General features: G+C 47.6%; 1 protein-coding gene across 2 annotated transcripts in view; it reads right to left on the bottom strand.

The window, feature by feature from the left end:
* Positions 1-1977: 1977 nt before the first annotated feature.
* The window catches only part of WDR59 (WD repeat domain 59), a 48876-nt gene continuing 26003 nt past the window's right edge, over positions 1978-24850 (bottom strand). Inside the window, exons 16-27 of one of the 2 annotated variants that reach the window (XM_066557422.1) lie at positions 23455-23611; positions 22105-22174; positions 21682-21835; positions 18047-18103; positions 12047-12180; positions 10565-10646; positions 8604-8716; positions 7430-7577; positions 7271-7343; positions 6089-6215; positions 5525-5667; positions 1978-3645 (exon numbers count right to left, since the gene is read on the bottom strand). In XM_066557422.1, the coding sequence (XP_066413519.1) occupies positions 3410-3645; positions 5525-5667; positions 6089-6215; positions 7271-7343; positions 7430-7577; positions 8604-8716; positions 10565-10646; positions 12047-12180; positions 18047-18103; positions 21682-21835; positions 22105-22174; positions 23455-23611 (1494 nt within the window). In that variant the 3' untranslated portion in view covers positions 1978-3409. The remainder of the gene's footprint in view (positions 3646-5524; positions 5668-6088; positions 6216-7270; positions 7344-7429; positions 7578-8603; positions 8717-10564; positions 10647-12046; positions 12181-18046; positions 18104-21681; positions 21836-22104; positions 22175-23454; positions 23612-24850) is intronic. The other variant, XM_066557424.1, reaches the window with a different exon arrangement.

Raw genomic sequence — 24850 nt, 5'->3', positions numbered from 1 at the left:
CACAGGAGACAGCAGGAATGTGCTGCTGGGCTCGGGGCAGGATCAGGCCCTGCACTGCTGGAGGGGCTGATGCTGGGATAATGGAGCAAGGAGAAGGAGGCCAGTAGAGACTCTGCTTGGTATTGCATCCATGGGAAAGGTTGTTCCTCTCTGCTAAGCATTCCCTGTTTCTCTGCCAAACTCGATCATCAGGGATTAAACTTCCTTCTCTGCACATGGAGAGCCTCAATAGGGATAGGGAAGGCACACCACACTTGTTACACCCTCAGCAGGAAAACAAATAGGGTTTAAAACGCTGACAGTGGCCTTTAGGGCACAGCGTGGGTTGTCGTGGGAGCCCTCTCCCTCTTCCAGCCCCATCCTTGGGAAAGCTAATGGATATACAGGTAACAGCTCCTGGGATGCACTTGACAGGCAGCTGAAGCAAGTTTTGGCAAGCAGCTGTTTTCAGGGTCAGACCTAAGGTCTTCTGCCCTCGTCATCCTCCTCTGCACCAGCCTGGGAAGGGTGCCAGAGCAGGGGTGGGGTGCGTGGGCATCTCTGCAGAGCACTGCTGCTGGGCTCTCTGGATGGAGCTGGCCAGGGATGGAGCTCCTCTCCTTGGCAGTGTCCAGTCACTCCTGGAGCCCTGGCACACCCGTGGCACCAGGGATGCCCTGAGGGAAGTGGTTTGGCACCCCTCCCATGCAGTGCAAAGAGTGCTCCCGCCTCGTGCAGAGCAGCTGGTTTGATCCAATGCCCCCTTGCTCCTGCTCCAGCAGAAACCATGGATGGGTCATCCCCTGCCCTGCAGCACGGCTGAGCGCACTCCCGAGCACTGTGCATCAGCTGAGGGCTCTATCAATTCACCCGGCTTGCCCATGGCAGCATCCCCAGAGCTGGTCTGGGGCACACTCTGGCCCACACTCGCTGCCTGAGCAGTCCCCGCTCCCCTCCCTTCTCTAAGGCTGCAATTCAGAGCGAGGTTTGGCCTCACTGGGGAACTTTTTGCACTTGGTACCAAGTTATTGCAAAGAGCAGGTGGATACGGGGACAGGCAGTCGGGGGTGGGCAGCACAGAAGGGGCTGGCGGGGGGCACCGCCACGCCCCATTTCTGACCATTTACTGCCGCCCTGCACAGCAAAGGCAACAACGTTTCTCTCTTCAACCGGCTCCAGGCAGGCGGAATAAGCCAGCTGTGTTTCCTTGCAATAGTCACTTCTGCACGGAGTGGGGCTGCTCCCAAAGGAACCACCAGACATGCTGCAGGGTGTGAGAGAAATGCCGGCAGCATCCGGGAAGAATTCCACCTACCTGTGCAGGGCTGCACAAACACCACGGCAAGGGCTTTTCCGCCTTCCTCTGAAGTGCCGGCGTGCTCCGCCTCGGGGGCATTCACATACTACGGAGATGGACCGTAATGGACTGTAATAACACACTAAATACCACGATTTGTCGGTCCGTCACCTTTAAATAACAAATCTCCTTTCCCTTCCAAGCTACAGGAGCACTCGAGCATGGAAATGAGAATACTTCCCAGCTGAGTGGCTGTCACGGAGGGAGGCGGAGGGCGGGAGCGCTCCCCGGCAGCTCCGGGCCAGGAGCGCCCCGGCCCCGGGGCTGCGGCGGCGCCGGCAGGACCCCGGTGCCCCCGCCCGCTTTCCCGGGGGGCAGACGCTGCCCAGGGCCTCCCCAGACTGCAGCACGTGGGCTTGGATTTGCCGGCAGCTCAGACGCCGCCCGGCTTCGCTTTCCCAAGAGGAGCCTCACAACCGCGGGCAGTTCCCAGGCTGGTGTGGCAGGTGCCAGCACATCGTCCCTGCCAGCGCTGGGGGACAGATCTGTGGGGGCTCTGCTGCTACCGAGCCCCTGCTTTGGGGCGCAGGGAGAGAGCCATGGGTGCAACACTCACCACCCACTGGGAGGGAGAGCTGCTGGGGGCTCCCCACACAGAGAGAGAGCCATCAGAGCAACACCACATTCTATCAGAACAGCACTTAAAAAAATAATTTTAATGTTTTAATTGGTTAAGATACATCATCTGTTTTTTCCACAGCAGGATCCCACTGCCTGAGCTAGCACAGGGTTTGGGAAGGGCAATGGCACGTGGCCCCACTCAGCAGGCAAGCGTGGGAGAAGGGATCAGTGCCAGTACAGGTGGGGGTAGCTCCAGCTGGCTCATCCCTGGCACACATTAACCCAAATCCAAAGCTCAGGCTGAAGCCAGCCCTGGAGAGGCACAGGCTGCACATTCCAGGTGTGCACACACTGCACAGCAGCATCCCTGCACTGGGAGTAGCCTGCAGGCACAGCCCCAAACAGACAGATCCATCAGTACATTCTCCAGTTGATGCTCCACAGTTAAACCTATTGCCTCCATGGATTCCACCATTCTTCCAAGCCCCCTTTTTCCCTAGAAACTGCTGCCTCCCTGTTGAAGAGCCTCATCACTCCAGCAGCAGCAAATCTCAAATTAACTCTAATTTTCCCCATAGAGCTTGGAAACAGCCAAAAGGAGCTGTATTGAGTAAGTGTCCTCTTTGTGTGCTCTCAGTGAAGGAGCAAAGGCTTTCTAAAACACCACATCTAAAAGACAGTGTGGATCCCAAAGTCAAAAGGCAGATGCCTTTCCCAGTGACCAGGAAGTATCACCACTAACACAGGGACAAATTAAAGTGCATTTTATCACCTGGTCAGAGCAGGAGATGGAGACACTTTAAAGCCTAACAGTACTAAAACTGCTGGAAGCAACTAATCCCAGGGACCTTGGGTGCTTATCTGGGCTTTTCACAGGTACCGACTAGTGAGCAGAAATTATTTAAGATGTAATCCTGAAAAATGCCATTTCCCTTCCTTGCTTTGTGGGGAAATCTAAACGATGTAAACAGCCATTCAAAATAAGGACCCTGCTGCTTCCAGGGAAACTCGGAGCACAGTTCCATGGACTATTTCCTCTTCAAGCGCCACTTACAACTCACCTTCAGAGGTTACTGCTGCTTGAGAATTATTTCTGCTTTGTGTAAAACAATTGTTTTGCTCAGTTTGAGCCCCTGTAAGGAGGTACCTGGAAAAGACTCTACATTGCTGAAGTGTTTTTGGCTCTGCCAGGTGGGCCCCTTCCAGGGGAGCTTTCAAAAACCTCTTCATCCCAAACTAAGGAATATTCATACACCCTTCTGCAGGAGAGAGCAATTTTTCTGGTCTGGCATCCATTGCCAGCAATGGACACAGGGAATTTGGTCAAATTGGTCAGAAAGCAACCTGGGAAGCATAGGAGTAATGGAAGAACTTGTAAACATCACCACAGCACACCGCCAGGACGTCCTGCTCCAGCTCCTTGCGGTGACCTCCTCCAGACAGAGCGGAGCAGAGCTGATTCAGCATGGCTTGGGAATTAAATATTCAATCAGTGCCCGCTGTCCCCAGTGCTCAGAAGGTGCTCTCGAGCAGGCAGTGGCACCCACAGCCCGTGGGACAGACCTCCTGGGTGCGGAACCACTCCATCATGTGGCTGGTGTGGCCGCCGTGGCCGCAGGTGAGGCAGAAGTTGGAGGAGCCGCGCACGGCCACGTGGCAGATGGCGCACTGGAAGGTGAAGCCCTTGCAGACGGCGCACTGGGTGCCGCGCACCTCGCTGCGGCAGTGGCTGCAGTACACGCCAAACTCTGCCAGGGGAACACACACACACACACGCAGAGGGGGACAGTCAGTGCTGGAATCGCAGACAAACAATCCTGCAAACAGCCCCTTACACTGCCTCAAAGCTCCACCAGGATGGGAGGGTGTTCAGAGATCTTGGTTTGTTCTCCACATGTGATTAAAGGAATGTGCAACTGGAGCACTGAGGCACTGACTGGCCCACCAATTCCCCTGATGGCTACAGCTGTCTGCTGGAAATGTGAGGTGGATTTCAAGCCTTGGAGACACTGACTCATGAAGGCTTCCTGCTGGTCTCATCCACCTCTTAGCACTAAGAAGTGTCACTAAGCAAGCAAGAACAGCCTCCATTTCTCATCAGAGAGTCCACCTGATGCTCCTGCATCAGACTGTCAGCCATGGAGGAGCAAAGGCAGTGGATTAAGTCACCTGTTTTCACTCCAATTACTCCCCAGAAGTTGTCTCAGGTGACAAAGTGAGACTACTGCTGTTTCTCTGGCATCCTTCACCTGTTTTTCTCCCCCCCCCCCCGCCCGGTGAAGCACATCTGTTTTTATAGGTCTGTGAAGAAGACAATTTGGTAGCTGTCCTTAACCTGGGCATCTATGCTGCTGAAAGTATTTTGGGAGGAAAGTTCTCTTTACCTATTTGCTGGCTAGTTCACCTAGTTAGAGATCTTGCAATTTTAACATAAGGACACTTTGGCCCAGGATCAGAGATGAAGACAGGGCATCTCAGAGGGAATAAAGGTCATTCATCAGCACAGAGCTGAGCATTGCTGGCATGGCAGTATGTGAATTTTTCAGCTTTCCTGGAGAGATATTACAGTCTACAAAGCCCTTGAACCAACACCTGCAATCCTCACCTCCACCCAGAACTGTGAAGAAGTCAAACCCATTTACTGGCAGAGCTGGCCTCTGTCAGAGGTTAAATGCCACATTTGCTGTGACATTTCAGTAACCAATGGACACTTCATCCATGTAGCAGGATGCTCTGCCTAAGCAGGAATAAAACAGCTTGAATTCTGCCTTACTTGCAAGCTGTCAGTGATGGATTGAGCAGGAGGGGGGTGGGCTGCTGTTCTTAGCGTTGAAGAATGCTGAAACCAGCTTGATCACACTACCCCAAATTATACCCATCGCATGGATAGGTAAGGCAAATGCTGGCATCAACAGGGATGTGAAAACCCTGGCAGGGAAGGGAGAGGCAGATGTTTACAGAAGAAACCATAGAGCTGATAGCGTCTTACTCAAAAATAAAGCACGTTCTGTTGAGCAGGCAGGACAACATTTTATCTAAAATTGTGTGACTGACAGTCAATCACTCCATACCATAAAGACCAGTTCCATTTTTAAATGGTGAAAAATTTTAAGACACCTCCCTTAGGTGTGTGTGAAGATCCTTACCTTGGGTGGGGACACCCCTCAATGTCACTCCTCAAAGCTGAGTGAGAGAGATTTGCCCATGGTCATTGCTATGGATGGACATCAATGTCTACCTGATAATTTTTAAGCTAACTTTGATATTATTTATTTAATAACCAGTGCATTGTATTTCTAGTTTTCATTTTCTATACTGTGTGGTAAATAACTCTGATTAAGGTCTTTTTAGTCAAATGATTATCATTATATTCATCAATTTAAATAAACCCTTCATATTTTATTCATATTAAATAATTGGTCTGCCATCATTAATTCTGTGGAACAATTTGTACCAAGGTTCAATTATACCTATATAGCCACTTTAAACCCTTGTGACTCGCTTGGGTGGATCTCTGATAAACTTTGTCCATTCCATTCATGACACATCCTGTCCTGCAGATTGCACGTTCCTAAGCTCCCCAGGCAGAGCTGTGGCTCTGCCTGAACAACTGGACCAGACACTCACCAATTCCCTTGTGGGGATCAGGAGGACACGAGACAAACTTCAGAACCTCAGCCCGCTTCTCTCGCAGGCCCCAGCGATAAAGGATTTCTCCATAGCACTTCTTAAAGTCATCAAATTGCTGAGTGTTGGCAGGATCCAGCAGCCTAGAGGAACAAACAGGTCTGTAACTGGTTGACTCTCAGACTTGGGTTGCAATCCTCTTTCCTGCAATGGCTACGCAACCAGCTCACATTGCTGGAAATGCAGCAGGGCACTTGCCACGGGTTGCTGAAATATCGCTGAACACAAACTGCTCTGGCCTTGATTTGTTCTACACTCCAGGGTGCACACTCCATGGGTGGACTGTCCTTTGGGACACCCACCATGGCCTCTTAGGGATGCATCATGTGTAATCCCAGCAGCACTGATCTGCAGGACGAAGCTTCTTCAAGTAATTGTGTGAATGACAAGGTCTATGGGCAGGTGTGGTACTGCACAGCACCAAGAGACCTGGCGATGGAGCTCCACGTGACTGAGACACAAGTAAGGCATCTCTGAGTACCCACAAGGCATGTGATAACCTACCTTTTGTTTTTCTCATGCTGGTCCTTCTCCCTCTCCCGAGGATCAGGATACGTTAGGTTTCCATAGCGGAAGTCATCCGGAGAAGACTCGCACCAGGGAGTGGAGGTCTGCTCTGTGTCTTTGTTTGCTGCAAACACCAAGAGGCTGTGAGTGCATCTCCCCCCTCCAAACTGCAATCAGGAAGGGACATGAAAGACCACAGGTTTGCAGCCCCGTGTTTCAGTCCTATCTCTGTCCTACCACCCTCTGCATTCCAGCAAACACTGCCCCGCCTCCAAGAACTACGTGCCAGCCTCTGCTTGCCAAGTGCTTCTACTACACTTCCAGTGAAAGGACTTAATGGGCATCACCAGGCAGAGAAATCTGCTGTGGAGGAATCCCTTTTGCCTTCAGCTTTAGACAAAAGGTAACCAGGCAATCAATCCCATGGAGTTTGCTTGGGAACAGTTTCCTGGGCGGATGTGGGTTCCTCTTTCCTAGACAGGGAGGACTCTCATCACCAGGACTGTGTTACGTAAAGGGGCCTCTGCATGCAAGGTAGAGCCCTGGGGGCAGGGAGATGACTGCTAATAACTGCTACAAAAGATTCTCCACTTCCCTAACCCCCATCCTCTCCTCTTCCCCATGCCTTGATACCACACTGAAAAGTTACAGCTGTGGTGTTAACAGGGCTGATGCTGCCCCAGGCCGTGTGTATCACTAGGAATCTGCCAAAAGTTTCCACTCTGACACCACAGCCCCCTTTGTCACACTGAAAAACCTCTGTGGATATTCAGAGCACCGAGAACCCAGTCTTTCCAACTGCTGCATTTCTTCCAGTGAGAGAAGAAAGCCCAGCACTGCTTTTACTCCAAATGCTGTGGAATTAGCCAGCTGATGACATTTTGGGTCCATAGCCAGCTGATGACATTTTGGGTCCATTTTTGGTAGATACATTGAATGAAGTATCTACTGAAGTCAGAAGGTGCAGGACTGCAGGAGCCTTGACACAGATACTGCAAGGCCTGCTCACTTCCAGCCATGGAGTCACACCATCCTGGCCAAACCCCACAGAGTTGCTCTGGCAGAGCACATCTGCAGTCACAGCCAGTACTAACTCCCTCTTTTCCCCACCACAGGAGCCATCTAAAACCTTGGCTGGAAGGGTGAGAGATTCCTTTATTGACTAGCCAAGTCTCATACCTATGCTCCAGCCTCCAGTGCCAATCCCAGGATCTGACATGCTGGAACAGGAGCCAGAGGAAGTAAAGCTGGGCTGTTGGGGGGGAAAGGAGAATAAATCATGTCATCTATGTGAGAGATGTTCAAAGATATCAAATGGGAAAGAAATGGTGACCGTACGTATCGGCTGTGGGAGGCCAGGTTGGAGGCACGCTGAGGAAAGGGGACACAAGAGTTGGGGCACCCCTGGAGCCTGGACTGGGCTTCAAACACACTGCAGAGCATGGCCAGGGTCTGGACATCGTGGAGCTGTGAGTAATGAGCCAGCCTGGGAAATGAAAAAGACAGTGAGTGTGAAACTGGGCAGAATTCAGTAGCAAAACTATTGAGACTCCAGGGCAGCTAATTTCAAGCCTGTTGCACACACGGGTTTGGGTGTCATGACTGCCCACAGGAGACATGTGCACTGAAGGACTGGGGACTGGGTTGGCTTTTCTGTCACACCTTTGAGGAGCCAAGTTCTGCTTCTGAAAACGCTCACACCCTAACTGGTGGGAGAAAGATGGGAGCTCTGGGATTCAGCAGTACTTGGGCTCTGCTGCAGTGCTGGAGCCATTAGACTCACTCCCAGCCACAACATCTTTTTTACAAAGGCCTCTGGGTGCAAGCGTCCTGCACCTGGATCACAAGGCAAAAGGCTGCTGCAGGCTTTCTAAAAGGCTTTCTAGAAGTTTCCAGTTTGCTCTGAAGGCTGAGAGTGATAAAGAACAACAACCTATGCTGTGCTCCCACTGCTGCCACGCAGCAGGAGAGAGCTCAGCCAAGCAATGGCATGGAAAGCACAGCACACAAATCCTGCACTTCCAAATAGCATGGATCAACAAATAATATCAGTCATGGATTATGTAACTCCTGAGCAGATTCACATGGAAAACATTTGTAGCTAACACTTGGCTTTGTGGCCACTGGAACACTTCCCAATAAAGCAAACAGGAAAACAGAAGGTGAAAAAAAAGTGCTGCACCAACAGGCTCATTTAGTGGGGAGCAGGAAACCTGAATCTCCAAGTCAAGCATTGTGGGCATGGAAAGCAGAGCTCCACCTGTGTCTGGCTATTGCTCAATGCAGGCCAAGAAAGACCTGAGTGATAGGTGGAAGGTCAAGAGCTGTCTCCCTGTATGCCAGAAACACATTTGGAGTTTCCCTTTGTGATGCATCACAGGCTTGAGACAGGAAAAAAGTCCATGCTGTGGCACTACCCCAAACCTGAAATGACCCCTTACACATAGATAGTTATGGAGGGCTCTGCTTCAGCAACCATTCCCCAACCCCTCCCCAGCATTCAGACACGTACAAGGACTCCAGTAATTGACGTCCAAATGGATGTTGTGCCCAAGGTATCTCTAAATCTGGGTCAGACTTCGGTCCAAGACAGAGATCAGTGGCTACCATGGCCAGTGACCAAACCTGGCAGACAGGAAGGAAAAGCAGCAAAGCTACAATTAGGATTAACCACACTCCCAGGGCATAGGTGTGCACAAATTCACACACAGACAGACAGATAATAATGGAGCTTGTCTGTTTGTTTTGTTTTTTTTTTTTTCCCCCCTGACAGCAGGGAACAGTTTCGGTCTCTGTGTCACGATTAATGCAGAGAATAACACAAAACCAAAGCTTTCCCTGTCCCACTCGCTTTGTGTTTGGGTTAAATGCAAAAGCAGAACAGTCTATAGTCTATTAGTGTATTTTATAGTCACTAGCCTCAAAAAGGTTTAGATTTACTACAGTTCTTGGGTTCAGAGATGTCTGGTGGCAGAAAGTTTACTGGTAAATCATTATTTGCATGAGAAGTACTCTTTCATTAGTGGTATCACTGAGTGCTATTCTCCTAATGCAGCCTGGCACAGATAGAACAGTTTGATTTTTCTGTTTCAGAAGATTAACCACTTCACGTGAAATTTCTCCTTCATTTATCATCCTCTATTTTGAAAACAGTTCCATCTTGTCAGTCTCTATACCACTGATCTATTTTTTTTTCTGCTGTGCCTTTACAAATGGGACAGTTAGAATATTCCAGGGAAAAGGAAAGCTCCTGGTTTAGTATGAAAAATAAAGCCGGAAAGGAAAAAGAGTATGGTGCCAAAAAGACAGCAGAAATCAGAGAACTGACAACGTGGACAATAAAGAAAAACCAAATGCACCAAGTACAAAGAACAAACAGCCAGAAAAAGCAGTCCCAAAGCTGCTCACTGTGAAATCAGAGAGCAACAGAAGAGAAACCGAAACAAGGACTGGGCTGAGTAAGAGAGTGCACAGAAAGCAAACAGGAAAGATGGCACTTCCTACACTGCTACAGAGCACATCAAACCTGTGAGTTGCAAGTCAAGCCTGTAGGTCTGCTGTGAGCTGCACTACAGGCTAGAGTTACATGGGACAGGGAAAACCAAGCAAGAAACAGAGTTATCTCAGAGAATCTTGCTGAAGTTACTCCACCCAAACTCTGGTCCAATGTGGACAAACCAGACAGCAAGAGAAGAACAGACAAAGGGGAACTAGACCTACTTTCTCTCTGCTGGTGTTGCAGAACCCACCAAGAAGCAAGACAACAGCCTGAGTCAGCTTCTCCTTAGATCAGGTAAGCCTGTGCATGTTGCCTATCCAGCTCCAGGAAGAGCCAAATGCTGAGGAGATGTGCACAGCTCCTGTGGCACTGCCAACTCCCATCTCTTTCAGGTGTTTCCATGTCCTGTCAAATGTTCTGCTGTTGCAATGCGCTAATCACAGGGAAAAGCATGGGCCACAACAGCCATTTTTCTCCTATTTTCAGCTGAAGGCAAATAGCCAGCCCCATTTTGGGGCCTCTGGGCCCAGGCTCTCTTGGGAGAAGATAGCTGAAGTTAGCATCCAGTGCCAGCAGAATGCCAAACAATGGGAACAATTACATAAGTACGAAAAAAATTACGGATCAAAATGCTGACAGCAGCTAGGCAACTCTGTGCACAGTTACTCCATTTGATGACTCAAAAGCAGGCTGCATTCCTCACTTTGCCTACAGGAATTTCCTGAAAAATGTGTTTCACTCAGTATGGCAAAGGGCATAAAAGAATCTGTGTGCAGCCCTGGGAAGGAATCTCTCAATGCCCAGAATCAGAGAGGTAGGGACCAACTTGGTGGCCTTTCCACAGGCCAGGTTCACCACCCAGGGAGTCCCTGACAGAGCTGCTGAACCCCAGTGGCATTTGGGTGCTGGTGACAGCACAAGCCATTGGAGGGTGGCACAGCATGCTGAGGAAGAGGTTGGGTTCCATGGCATACCTGCACGAGATCCCTCCGGCCCACGGCCAAGGCTGAGGCTGCATTCTTCTGGCAAGTCTCCTGGATGTTATTCACATTCAGTCTGAAAAGAAAGGAGGTAACTCAGCTCTGATTGGCACATTACCTACAAAGGTGGGGAGGAAAGGGGGGAAGGGGGAACATGGCTCTGGCAGCAGTGGGCAGCCCAAATCTCCCAGTCAATATGAGCCTCTTTGCATGGCCAGGTTCCCATCTCATCCTTCTCTGTTATTCAGGGATCACTGCCATCCTCCTACCAATATTCATTTTTCCTAATACACTACACATCAAGTCCAGCTCCACACTAGCTGGAATTGATGCTAAGCAACACCATTTCCAAGAGGATATCAGACCAAACTTCTGCTGAGGTATCATGAAGTCCAGAATCATTCTTGTCCCCTAAAAGCTGGTGCCATTGGCTACATGGTCCTGCTCCCATTCAATCCATCAGTCTGCTCTGCCTGACTCAGAGGGAGACAGGGGCATACTGGGAAGAACCAGGCTGGCTGGGGGATAACACACCCACTGTGTGAAGCCTTGACAGGCTGGCAGGGTGGGCTGAGGAAGCCCACGTGTGCTTTTCTGCCTGTCATCAGAAATCTTCCCAACACTTCAACTGCTTGAGATTTTTACAGTACATGGAAAAGGGTCAGGCTGTTTACACAAGATGTCCTAAGAAGAAAGGTCCAACAGGTTTTGTAAAGAATATTCTTTTTAATAACATAGAAAGGGAGAGAAAGAAGGGTTTTTTTCCTCTCTTTCTTTCCTCATAAAGGAAACTTGCTTCTTCCCTGAATGTCCATAGATTGGAAATTCTGCTAAAGACCAGCCAGTATTACCAAAGCTAAGAAAAAAAAAATTCAGGAACGAGGTTTTGTAACCATGTGATTTACAAAGTCTGGAAAAAGGAAGCCCTTTGTTAGAAAAAACAAAAAAACACCAAAACCAGCAAAAACACAAAAATGCCCACAGAACTCCATCCTTTCTAATAACACAGAACAACCTGCAGAACAGACCTGATATGTAAAACCAAGACTCCAAGTGGGAACATATTAAATACTTCTGAAATTAAAAAGCTTTATAAGCTATTAATAGTTTTACAGCCATTTACTGAGATTTTTAAGCCTGTGCATTTAACATGAGATTTGAAAAAGAATTTCTACTGATAATTTCTCTTTTTAGCAGGTGAAAATTGCAACCTGTAAAATTTGCAGTGATGATGCTGATTCAAACTCTGCTGACCACATCTCATCACAAATTTCTTCCCTCACACTTTTCAGATTTACAGGAGACAGGTGCCCTCTCACAGGCAGAGGGCTACCAAAAAAAGCAGTGAGACAAGAACAGAAGAAGAAGGTAGAGAAACATTCACAGATCCATGCTGACTGATGTCAGGATTAAAGCACAGCAATGCCAAAGACAGCTACTTTCATTTGGAAAAGGATGAAGCCCACAGGTACTCACATGTAGAGCTCTCCCAGCAGCTTGTGGACAGGCAGCAAACAAGAAATATCTTGGATGATAACTTTCCCAGCAGCTTTGATGGGTCGGTTGTTGGTATCTGTCCCCTCTCGTTTGCTTTTCCACCTCCTTGATTTCTGCAGAACCAATGGCAATGTGTTACTGGGGAAGAGGACAGCAGGCTGCTTGGGACAGGGAACAAAGCACTAGGGTCAGGAATAATGCAAGCAGCACCCAAACCTGCCTTTCAGAAGGCTCTGTGTTACCCTGGAAAACATCCATGACATGCCCAGGAGAACAAGCATCTCCATCTGTAGGAAGTGAAAAGCAGGTCAAGGCAGCGAGCTCAAGGTCAAACTCACTCAAAAAGTATTTTGTGAGTTTCCCTGTGAAAGCCAATAATAGAATAAATCAGCATCGGGATGCCAATCAAACCTGGGCAAGTTTGGCAGGAGGACCATTCAATTCTCATTCTCTGGGAACCCTTTGCAGATAAACCACTGCTGACTCCAGCCAGCGTCAGCACAGAGACATGCTGGAGGCAGCTGCTGCTCGCCCTTTGCCTCAGGGCAAGCCCACAGCTCCAGACTGTCTCTAGGTCTGCCCTCTCAGGGTGAGAACAGCCCTGTTCAGTGCCAGCACAGGGCTCCCACGTCCTGCTTTATCAACAAACAACTCACAGATGATAAAGCAGGGCCCAAGTTTTCCTAGCAAGGATCCCTTGCTCACAGCTACTTACAGCTGGCTCAGGACATAAGAGGGGGGAGAAGAAAGGAGAGGAACCAACAGGAGGGAACAGAAACAAGAAGCCAAGATTCCCAAATACTCCCTGTAACAGATACAGAGGCCATCTTAAAGCCAAGCTGCATAAAGCCACCTTGGCTGTGTGAAACACCAGAGTATCTGTCTGGTATCCTGACCTCTTCCAGCTCCTTGCTCTAGGAGAGTGAGGAGGAGGGATGAGAGGAATCGTGGCAGCACAACAGGCAGAAGGCACTGGAGCTCTACTGAAGGAAGTGCTGGCTGCTAGGCAGGGTTCCAGTGCTTTGCAATGCTGCTCTCCTATGGTGCCTTCCCTCACTGCTACACGAGCCGACAGACCAACCCAGTCATGCTGACTTAGGGAGCCTCTCCTGGGACACTCATGCTGGGCCTTCCCACACATCTCATCAAAGCACAACAGCCCCTCTCTCAAGGGGCCAGCAAGGCAGCCCTGTGCTGATTGTTCTGCAAGGCAAACACAGCTTACACAGGCTCACATCGGTGCTCCTAAAGAGCAGACTGGGATATGGGAAAGGCAGGACTTGGATCTGCAAGCAGGATCACCTTTACTGTGGGTGTGAGGCCAGCTCTAGGATGGCTGAGTGCCAAATGACTTTTGACCATGACCATGCAGTCCTGTGAGAACCTGGGCAGGCTTATCAGACACAAAATGTCCTTTAAAAACTACTCGTGACCTTAAGAAATGCCACTGCCTACCTGAGCCAAGCTTAGGCCAGCGTGCTGAGGAGGTCTTGCCATGCTTGAGCACACTACTAACACATGCCACAAGAAACAAAAAGGATGAGCTCCTGAAACTTCTCTGAACGCTGCACAGCTGAGGATCAGAGGGTGCAGCTTGACAGTACGTGAAGAAGGCATTTCAGCCTCAAAGGAGGCAAAGGTAGGTTTTTCCAGGGATGCTGATGTTAAAAAGCATCACCATTCCCCCAATCTTCCACCACCCCCGAGTAAAGAGGAGCAGAGCTTGCATGGTGCCCAACATTCAGAGGGGTGAAACACTGGTAGAAACAAGGCGGTCAGCATCCAGTGCTCTGGAAAAGCTGACTGACTAGTTCTCTGCCACATCTGTTCAAATCCTAATTAATCCAAGAGGAATCTGCCTGCAGTATTTATCTGTCCCCTGAAGGTAAAGAGCACTGTGCAGTGCAAGGTGGCTAGAATGGGGTCAGGTGAGAGACCCACCTCTCTTCAGTCCATCAGTTCCTAATCAAGGCACAGTCTGGATCGGCTCTGCCTCTCTTGATGTTGGGCAAGCTAATCCTGTTTTGATAACACCTAGAGGTTTAGCTGCCAATCCCATGCTGAAGGATGTGGGCTGTACTACAAGAAGGTTCCCAAGTAACAGTGGCACTTGAGTGCCTCATTCTTTCTCAGGACAGCAAATGTTGTCTCCCAGGTGCAGTGAGGAGCTGCTGAGGCTACCAAAATCAATATATGAGTGAAGCTTGGGAGCCCAGCACAATGACATGCCAGGAAGAAAGAGCTCAGGCACTACCCTGGAAGGGCTACCAGGCTTCTCACAGCAAAAGCTGTTATTTGTGCTGTCTCTGAGCAGGTGTTTGAGCCCAGGCTTGCAGACACAGACCCACGATCTGCAGGGCTATCAACAAGAGTTTCTAGAGCTTGGTAGGTAATTTGGAGAGCAACTTGCCACCTTCTGGCCATTTGTAAGCCAGCTGCCCCCAGGACTCAGTCGATGGAGAGCTCTCTCTGCCCAGTCTTTTGGAACAGATTCAACCTGCTCCTGCCCCCTGCAAGAGCAGACTGAAGAAGCCTCCCAATAGGCATTTCAAGACTACAAACATGGACAACACATATCATTTTCCACAGGCAATTGGGTCTTTTTTTTTTTTTTTGGAGGAGAATGACAACAAATGAAGATGAGAATGAAAAAGAGCTCTCATGAATGGTTTCCACTGCTTGCTTTTAGCATATCACCATACAAATGGAAACACTAAATGTACCAGAAACCCCTGAGAACTTGGACTCAAACCAAAATTGTCCTGTTTTCTTCCTTTTAACTCTGCTTGTTTACTGGCAAAAAAGGAAACCCTAATTCTTTACTGGTGCAGCTCCAGGAATGGAATTAGTCAATGGCCACAGGCCCTGCCTGTACTACACTTCCATGCCCACCACTTCCAGCCCCTAAAGCTGTAACAGAAAAAAATCATAAAGCTACATGTAGAGTCACCATGAAAAAAGCCTGGGTTTTTTGCAAGTGTGGTTTATCTCAGCTACAGCAAGTAAGAGTTAAAAAAAACCCCACAATCAGAAGTATGGGAACCATCACAGATGGGATGAAGTTCATCACCATTGACAGCAGAAGTTCTGCTTTGAATCCAGTAATTGCTGGTGTTAATTACAGGAGTAGCTCTCCACCAGGTGGCATTTGAGTGCATTTAACAGGGATTATCAGAGACAAAGAAAGCTTTAGGTTGGGTTTATCTGGCCAAGGTCCACCTCCCTCCTGTTTCACCTCTTCTCCCAGGAGAAGCTCCCACTATGGTGTAATCAAAAGGTGTCACCAAGGCTCAGGGGGATTAGGGTAGAGCAGAAAACACATCTCTTCCTAGGGGCTGGAGCACAGGTCAGGATGGGGAGCAGGGAACATAACAGCTGGAGCTGAAGCAGGAATCAACATGCACCAAGCTAGCTGCTGGCAGCTGAAGGACAAAGGCACAGGTCTTCTGCACTGCCCACAACATTTCTAGCTCTTTCTGAAGCCTAGAATCCATGCCAAGGAGAACTGCATCTACCTCAGCTGCTCCTCAGTTTAATGAGGGGAAGATACCAAAGAAAATAGCTACAGTGATAAGTAAATTAAGACTCATCAGTTCCTCAGAGCGCGAGAAGGAAAGAAACCAGAGCATTTATGGCAATCATGGGTTGGAGGTGACAGCAGGGAACAGCACTGGATAATGACTAAAAAAGCCAGCCTGCACCTGCACTACTATACCCAAGGCTGTAATTTGCTGCAATCTGAGGTGATAACGATGGCAGTAAATGGGTTACATGTAGAAACAGATAGCCCAAGAATAAGCCACCAACTGCTTTGTAGCAACCACCATCATCACTGCATACTCAGCAGCAGGAGTTGCAAAATGCTGCCCGCTTGGAAAGGATGCTGAACACTTGGGTGTGTGTGCCTTTGGATCCTGCTGAGGCAGGCAGGGCTTTAAGTAGGATCCTGAAATGTAAAATGCCTGTTTCACATCAGCATATGCAAAATTTCAGGGTTTGTGGTATAAACTGGCGTTAGTAAGGCAAAGGTAAAGGTTGTGAACAGAAAAGAACAGACTCAATGCCAAGAGATTAAGCTGCAATAAGACATGTACAAAATAGTTAAACCTGCTCAAGTCAGGTTCAAGCTGTTTCTCTTTTTTTTTTTTAATAAAATGCAAAAATTGCTTCCTCCCTGTAGAATGCTATGCTCCTTTATTCTGAACAACTGCCTACAGATTAACTCCCCCGTGTGGCTCACGCAGCACTGCCTGGATTTTCTCTTCAAAATAATCAACATTTACTATTTCCAGCATCTCCCACAGTATCAGGCACCTGCCATAAAGGTGCTAAAAAAATCCAAGGCCCTTTTGAATCAAGTGCCCCACAGCAGGAATATTTCTTTATAGCTTCCATCAATCAATAGCTGGCACCTGCCCTGAAGCATGGGCACTTCAGAGGAGGAGGCTAGAAAGAGGAATTATTGCTTCTTGTAAACTTGCTAAACTCTTGCTTCCTCAAACACCTTGAGCAGTGCTGAGCTCTTCTTCCAGAAGGAAGGCATTGGAACCTATGCCTCTCCTTGTGTAAGCCTGCGTCTTCACCTTAGGCACTGCTGCCCCCTTCAGAGAGTCAGTTTAGCCTCTTTCAAAGGTTATCCACTAATACAATCAATCCTTCAAGGCTTGGACTAACCCCTGTATCTCTTTTAAATATGCATTACTGAAAATTATAACTTAATCACATCACTACTTGCTCTTCCTTCCAGGACAGTAGTAAGGGAATTAAACCATAGCCTTTGTGTTCTGCAATTTACCACTCAAGATGGCAAGTTCATTGCTTGATTTTCTTTCTTTCAGTCTGCTCCTGATTCAAGACAGAACTTCATTTCTTGCCTCTGCTGCTCACAAGGCTCTTTGCAAAAAGCCTTGATGGAGTCAAGTAAATTACTTCTGGTTTCTTTCACCTATTATTTGCTAGTACAGTCTTAGAACTCTTGCAATTAGGAAAACTTGATCCTATTATACCAAGTTAAATCAGGTGTTACAGAATTCTATTTTATTCCCTGCTGTCTTATGAAGAGATAGCATGAAGGACAGCAGCTGTGAAAAAACAGTTGTTCATGCAGACATTAAGACAAACAGATTTAAAGAGATCATCTTTAAATTGAAATGGAATTTTCTGAGCTTCGTCTATGCTTGGAAGATGAGTGATGAAATAGTAATTGCCCACATGTACAGCACAGCTTGAGCAATCCTGATATCATCAAGAAGATGATATCATGAATGATGTTGGAGCCTGAGGGACACGTGGACCTGACAATCAGAAAACAACTGTCAAAGCAGACTTGGCAGGGCAGGTGCCAGGAGGAGGGAGTACCTGCCAGGGTGGTTGAAGTGCAACCACTCTGAATGAATGCAGTGGTGCAACTCCAAGGGCTGGGAGAAGATCACAAGTTAAGAAGAAATTGTATTTTTCCAGGAAATAGGACTGTGTGATGGATTGCACTGAGAAGTGGCAGTTCATGTTAATGAGATGACAGATTGTTAGAAACTCAACCAGTTTGCTTCTTCCACAGCTCTTAAGTGATCTTCCCTCCCTCTCCAGCAAGGCTTTGTCTTACAGAAATTATGTGCTCTAATGTCAGTCTCATCAGTTGGTTGATGACATATAATAATCACTCAGCTCCTCTACAGTGCACTCTGTATCTTAGAGGTTGATCTTTTCTTACACTTCAAATTACCCCTTGGCATCCTTTCCTGACCACAAGGCCAGGTGAAACAGGCATCCTGTAGGTCAGTAACTGCACCTTGCAAACTACTGTCTGCTCCTGCCCATTTACACGTTCATCTGCTCTTGTGAAGCCCTAGCCCTGCGTGGAGTGCCAGTCCCCCAGCTCTGTGCAGGTTACTCAAAGGCAGGCAGGTGGCATTTTATTCTTGGGCCCTTGGGCAGAAGACAGGGTCATATCAAGGACAGAATTAGCACAGCACACAGTACCGGGAAGTCGTTAATTGCTTGTATGGACCAACGGCGCCGGGCAGAGCGAGGAGACATCTGTACGCGAAAACATTATACCCAGGAGGAGGAAGAGAGACACCAAGAAAGTTAAAGACAAAGGTAAATAAACTGAAATGAAACGTGCCCTGAACCAGCAGAGTAAAAGATACTGTTCCCAATGGCTCTGGTACACAGTGAACATTGCAAACCACTTTCACCCTCACACAATTGTACAGAGCATTACCTATGGCTCTGGCAGAGCAAGGGCTGCTGTGGCTGTGCCCAACACCAGCCTCTATGGAAGACTTTGGCAAACACAAATCTGAATAAAGTCTTCCACATGGAGTTGTACTACTGCAAGAAGTACTGAACTGCTTTGTGTGACCTTGTTCATACCATGAATTGAGCAGAGGACAACACCCAAGCACCCCACATGCCTGAACTCCAAAGTTTTAATCCTCTTGCCTGAAGAGGAAGGCAGCTAAGTGTAAACTGCATCATTTTTAGCAGAGCTGTCCAGTGCCATGGCACCGATATCTGCAGGAAGCTAAACAGACACCCCTGCTTACTCAGATTCCCTTTAACATCCAGCATCCTCCAGAACTTCATTCATTGGAACTTGCTGTAACTGTTCACTTTCATTTTAAACAATAAAAACCATATGTCAGGATATTAGAAGGGATGTAGAGACACTGCTACTTGGCAGGGCCATGTGGATATTGTCATAATGGGTTGAGAAACTCATTCAGATTGAGTGAGCAATCAAATTCACTGACTATCTATGCCAAATAGCTCCAAAGGAGGCTTTCATTAGGAACTTGAAGATATTGCAATAGGTACTCACACAGTATTACAGCAACAGCAAATGGAATCTTTCAAAGCACATTAGTGTACACTCACTTGAAAAAAAGTTTTGTGTACAGATCTCTAGGAGTCAACAAAAGGGGATATTTGGGTCAGGTACAATGTATTTTGCATTTGTTTTCAGTTGATGATAGACAGTCAGGACCATCAACCATGCCTTCAGCCTCTACATCCCCTTGCACCTCACTGCTGGGAGAGCTCTACAGCCAGGAAGCCAAGGCTGGCTGCAGGGCCCCATGGAAAAAGAGAGGAGAAGGCTGCAGCCACGTGCTACAGGTTTCTCCAGCAGGCCTCACAGAGAAGGAGAAAAGGGTTAGTTGAAGGAAATTCAGTACAGTGGAAAAGCAGCAAAACTAAGCTCAGTCCCCCCACCAGTTCCCTGATGGGAAGCATAAGGACACCCCTGTCACCATGCCCAGGTACAGCAAGGCTGAGCAGCCCCCAGGTCCCCACTGGCAGGACCCTCTAACTGCAGGGGTGGAAAAGAACTCCATGGCACCTTCTTTAAGAGACACTCAGGTTCAAAACACTGATGGCATTGCCACAGTACAGATAAAGCTCCTCCTTTCTGCTGACTACTGCTCTTCAGTGGGGTTTTTTTGAGGAGTGAAAAAGAGGGAGGAAGAAATGAGGAGTGTGCATGTGTGAATAAGAAGTGAGAAAGATTTATATATATATAGATGTGTGTGTATGCACATATATATATACATATTTAAATGAGCACAGAAAGGCTCAGTGCCAGATTTAGCTTCATTTTGGCTTACTAAGGAGCTCTCTGCTGGAAATCAGCAGCTCCCCTGCCTTTATGGGAACATGACATCTTTCCTGTCTAGCAATGGGCAAATTCCATTTGTTTGCTAATGGTAGTGGATGCCAGTGGTTGCTACACTGGATTTAAATACTTGGTTATGGCTGATAAATTCAATTTTGGGAATGAGGTTGTCTGATATCACAGTTTGATGCACAAAATTTCAACTTTTATTTAATGTGAACATAAAATCCAAGCTTCAGAGCAAGGAGTTAACTAAACTCAGAGTCTGGGCTTTTTAAAACTGTCATAATGAAATAACAAAAATATGTAGCATTGATCTAACAGAGGCCATGACATTCAACTCCTGAAGAGTCAGGAAACCTTTGCTGAAGGGAGATACAGGCTTTTTGGGTTTGTTTTTTTTTTAATGCTATTTCATCTGCAAGAACATTTGAACCAGCTCCCTGCTAGGGTTCTTACATTTATTCCAGCATGCGAGGAGATAGCTCAGCAGGGGAAGGGGAACACAGGAATTTCCCTTGGCTTTCAGCAGACATGGCTGCACACATGCTTTGTTCTCTTCAATTCTTTTACCCTGTGACAAAAATCTTGTTGCCATCAATACAAGGGCTGGGGAGACAGGTCACATGAAATTGCACCAAGCTGGTTCCACATGTTATTTTTAGCCTTGTCTGTCATCTTAGAGAGGCTGTGTATGGGGACAAGCCTGCTGCAGAGGACAGAGGTAGCTCTTTAAATAAATTCTCCTACAAAGACCAGGACAGGCTGTAATTCTATTCTATAATTCCAGGCAGCACCATTTTCTCTTTTCATCAAAAAAAAAAAAAAAAGCTTGTGTGGGAAAAAAAACCAGGATGGGGACTCAGAGTCTTCTGGGGTCTGTATGGAAGCAGAATTTGCACTGGGGACAGGGGCTCTCCCCACAGCTGGGAGGTGTAATGACATCATGTAAGCAGGACACAGTCCCAGAGACAGGGTAGGCTGTCACACCCAGCACCACTAGAAAAACAAGACTTGTCTTGGTGCCCAGGAAGGATGGGTGTTCTTTGATTTCCTCTGCTCCTGGGACACAAGCTCCCAGACCCTTCTGCCAGCAGAGTGCAGACAGCTTTTGGCTTTCCTTGGGTTACCTGGAAGCTCTTCACTGCTGCAACAGATTCATGTCCTCTGCAGGGACAGTGAACAAACTACTCAATGCCCCAAATTCTGAGGCTCCCAGTGGAAGCTTACTGCATTTTTGCAAGCCACTTCACCCCCTGCTGAAGCACAGTTTGTTTCTAACGATCTACCTGGCCTACTGCTCTCACAGCATCTGCTCCAGGCACACCAGGCCCTCACAGCTGCTTTACAACTACCCTGCAGCCACCCGACAATTACAATAGGTCTTCCTCATCTACCATGTCCCAGAAGGAAACAACCCCACTCTTCCCCAAAGCCTTGTAAACAGGAACAACAGCAAAACCTTCACCTTAACCAGAATTATGTGGATTGGAAGGTCTTCAGAGAATAACGTAGAAATTATTTTTGTTAAAAAAAAAAGGGGCACGTATCCCTGAAAGAGACACCTGAAATAGAAATAACCAACCACATCCCATAGTCCAGGAGAGATTGGCAGAAAGCTGCAGAGAGTCACAACCCTTTGCAGTTATATATATCAGGGAGTACCCAGAACAACAAGAGCTGCCTACATGTACCTATCTGAAGACTACAGCTTCTTAAAGGGTGAGATTTTAACCCTACATAATGCAAAGGGAGACAGTAAAATGCACTGAAGGGAACTAGAAGGTCAACACAGAGAAACAACAAAATAAGCAGGTCAAATGCTAGAGAGGATTGGTAGAGAAGTTACTAATAGGAGATAAATCCATTTGACAGAACTGCCTGTAAAAAGATGTCTTTTTGAGAGGAATATAAAGCCTGTTACTAGCAATGCTAAATGAAAGGAAAAGAGATCATGAAGGCTAAAGTGGTGGGAGCAGTGTTTTGGTGTGGTACTTACCCTTTCTTTGTAGTAGAAGGAGCTGATGGAGACTTGCTCCTTCTCACTGCGTGTTGGGCTCCCACTGTACAAGCGCAGGTTGCCTGGAGTCTCCGTGCGGATCTTCATTGGAGTAATGAGGCCACTGTGGTAGGCTGATAAAGCTGACAGAGACCTGGAAGGAAGGGAATACACTTCTAGGACCTTTTCCCACCAAAACACCCTGCAGCTCACACTGACATCTCCACCAACCCAAGCTGCCAGCAATGGTGCCAGTGTCTGGAAAGAAATGTCTGCTGTAATCCTGTGGTGTAAGGGCCCAGGTGCTCTGCACGGAGGGCACAGCTAACACTGGAGGGGACAAGCTCTAATGTAGGACCTGGTATTTACCTGCTTTCCTGCCCATGACAGCAGCACACCTCAAACTCCACACAGGGCACTCACCTGGGTGTGGGCTCCATCGGGGACACGGCGCGGTGCATGGTCATGGGTCTTGTGAAATACACCAGGTAGCCTGAAGGGACAGGACATGGCATCAAGATCGTGCAACAAGGAGGAGATTACTCAGGGGTGGTTCAAATTAAATGACCAGATTTCCCTGTGTATCAGAGGCAGGGAGTTTGGTTCTTATCCACTACCCTTACTAATTATAAACTAAAAGCAGACATTCTCTCAACCCAAATCAACTCCCTGCAAACCCACTACAAAGCATGGGGGTTTTGAGATGTTTCTCTCAAAAACATAACTTCAAGTGGCTTATAGCTGCTAGAGAAAAGACAGGAAAAGAAAATGAGCAAATGTATGCTTATGTTTAACTCTCCACCAGAACTTGCCAAACACTGTTACTCCAGAGGTGAGGTGATGTTTGGCAATGCAGAGAAACCACTGCAGCTTGTACAATTCTCTTCTTCAACAGGAGAGCCCCAGACATCCGAAACTAACTCCAAAACATTCTCTCACAAGCCTTATCCCATTTGGTAGCCTCTCAAGTGTCTTCAGCCACCTACTCTTGCAAGCATTTCAGGATTTAGCAGCCTTTACTGGGCCTATTCAATCAATATTATTCTGTTTTACTTTTACTTGGGAATTCCGGGAGGCCTGTATGGAAAGCAGCTTTCAAAACATGCTCAACACTGGGATGCAGTCAGGTTCAGAGAAGGCATGGGTGCATCTGAAACAGCTCAGTGGAACTTAACAGCTCTTACTCAGATCTTAACCTGGTTTTTAATGAACTTTACCCTCTATGTACTCTCCTGGAAACCTGGATGTGATTGTACCTCATCTCCCATTTAGGGGAAGTTTCGTAATGACCTTGGGAAAGCTATTTTGGACAAGTGAAAGAGTGTAGAATGAGAAAAGAGTGGTTAGTAATGTGAATATGGTTTCAGCAAGGGGTAAATTCAACCCTAAATCACAGGAGTTTTGTGAAGACAGAGTGCCAGAATACACTCAGTAATGTGATGCTCGTAGCAGAGAACTAGGCAAGGAAAACAGCTATTCCCAGCGTTCTATAAAAAGATCTGTCAATGCTTCTGGCATGCCATAAGCCAAAGGTTATCTCTTCAGCTAGCCCTGCGTTTCCAAATCCTAAAGCCCTACATGCAACCCCAACTGCAAACAGTTGCTAACTAGTCTCACCTCTAAATTTACCACAGTATCACTACTTTAACACCATTCCTTACTCCTTGCATGGCAATGACCAAACCTCATCTTGTTCAGAGGCAAGTGCTCCCGAGACATCTAAAAGGACCATTCCTTGGGTACCTATTTTAATGGATCAGTGACAGGGCTGACCTGCACCACAGAACCTGGCTCCAGAGGTCCGTGGGAATGGGATGTTTGAGTCCTGGTAGGAGCCATAGGCATTGGAGACCCGGGCAAACGTGGGCAAGGGGGGCGTCACGGAGTTGGACAGAGCGTAGGGATTGCTGGACGTGCTGTCCTCTTGGTTCTGAAACAGAAGGCACCCAAGGTCACACTCCTGCTGCCACAGGAGAGAAATCCAGCCAGAGATCAGAACATGGCAGTGCCAAGCAGCCTCACAGGAGGTGCTCATCCTTTGAGCCAGAGCAGACCAAGCTCAGAGCACAGTTGCTGCTTACACTGCAGAGGCACTTGCAGGCACATTTGCCTTTGAGGAAAAAGCTTCTCTGGCTGCTTGTCCAGAGACTTCTCTCCCACCATAATCATGTTGAAATGCAGAGCTTAACTTGGGGAGGAACAGGAGGAAACTATACAGAAAATCTGACCTTCAAACTCTGGATATGACTTGCAGGACAGCTAGTTGAGCTGAACATGATACCTCAATGATGCACAAAATCTCCTTGAGTGGGAGTACCACACAACTGTGGGGTGTCAAACACAGGTTGGGAGTCTTCAAGTGAGAAAGGCAGGTGGTGTGAGTTACTGGGGTCCTCAGGACTATCCATAGGAATTTTGGCAGAAATCTGCAGAATTCTGCATTTATTTAGTAAATAATACTACAACTTCAGTCTAAAGGAATTCTTTGAAAGCAGTGGTGCCTCGAGTCATCAGATTTCCATACAGCAGAGAAAGTTCCCATTCTTACAATATTACTGCTGCAACCAAGCAGAATAAGCCTTCACATGTGAAAAAAACACCCCAGCCCTTTATTTGTGATGAATAAACAAAACCTCTCAGAAAAGAAACCTGAGGAGACTCTCCCATCTTTTCCTGAATGCTAAAAACACCCACTCCAGTACACTTCACCCACACAAAGACCTAATACCTGACACTGGGATGCTGAGTAGATATCACAGATCTCACAGCTAAGAGCAGAGTGTGACTTGGATTTATCTGCAGTATCATCCCTACAAAACCTCAGCAGAAGGCTGCAGAAAAAAACAGATTTTCACAGTTTGGGGTTTTTTTCAAGGAAGAAAACAAAAACCCTAGAATAGGACTAGAAGGACCTTTGACTTTGAACTGAGGAGGTGAAGACATCGGCCACTGCCTTTCAGACAAGAATGACTCCATCAACAACCTGAGGCCTCTTACCTTCTCTCACAGATGATAACCATGCCCTAGCAGTCAGTGAAATATATTCTGAGCTGGGAAGCTCCCATGCACCACTAAGATTCTCCAATCTCCAGTCACTCCTGGTAACCTGGATATCAGAGTTCCCCAAAGCAAACCTTCAGGGCCTCATTTGTGGAAAACAAAACACATC

This window comes from Molothrus aeneus, chromosome 11 (genome assembly GCF_037042795.1).
Source record: "Molothrus aeneus isolate 106 chromosome 11, BPBGC_Maene_1.0, whole genome shotgun sequence".
Lineage (NCBI taxonomy): Eukaryota > Metazoa > Chordata > Aves > Passeriformes > Icteridae > Molothrus > Molothrus aeneus.
Note: the sequence above shows the minus strand (reverse complement) of the source record. Positions and strands in the feature narration are given on the sequence as shown.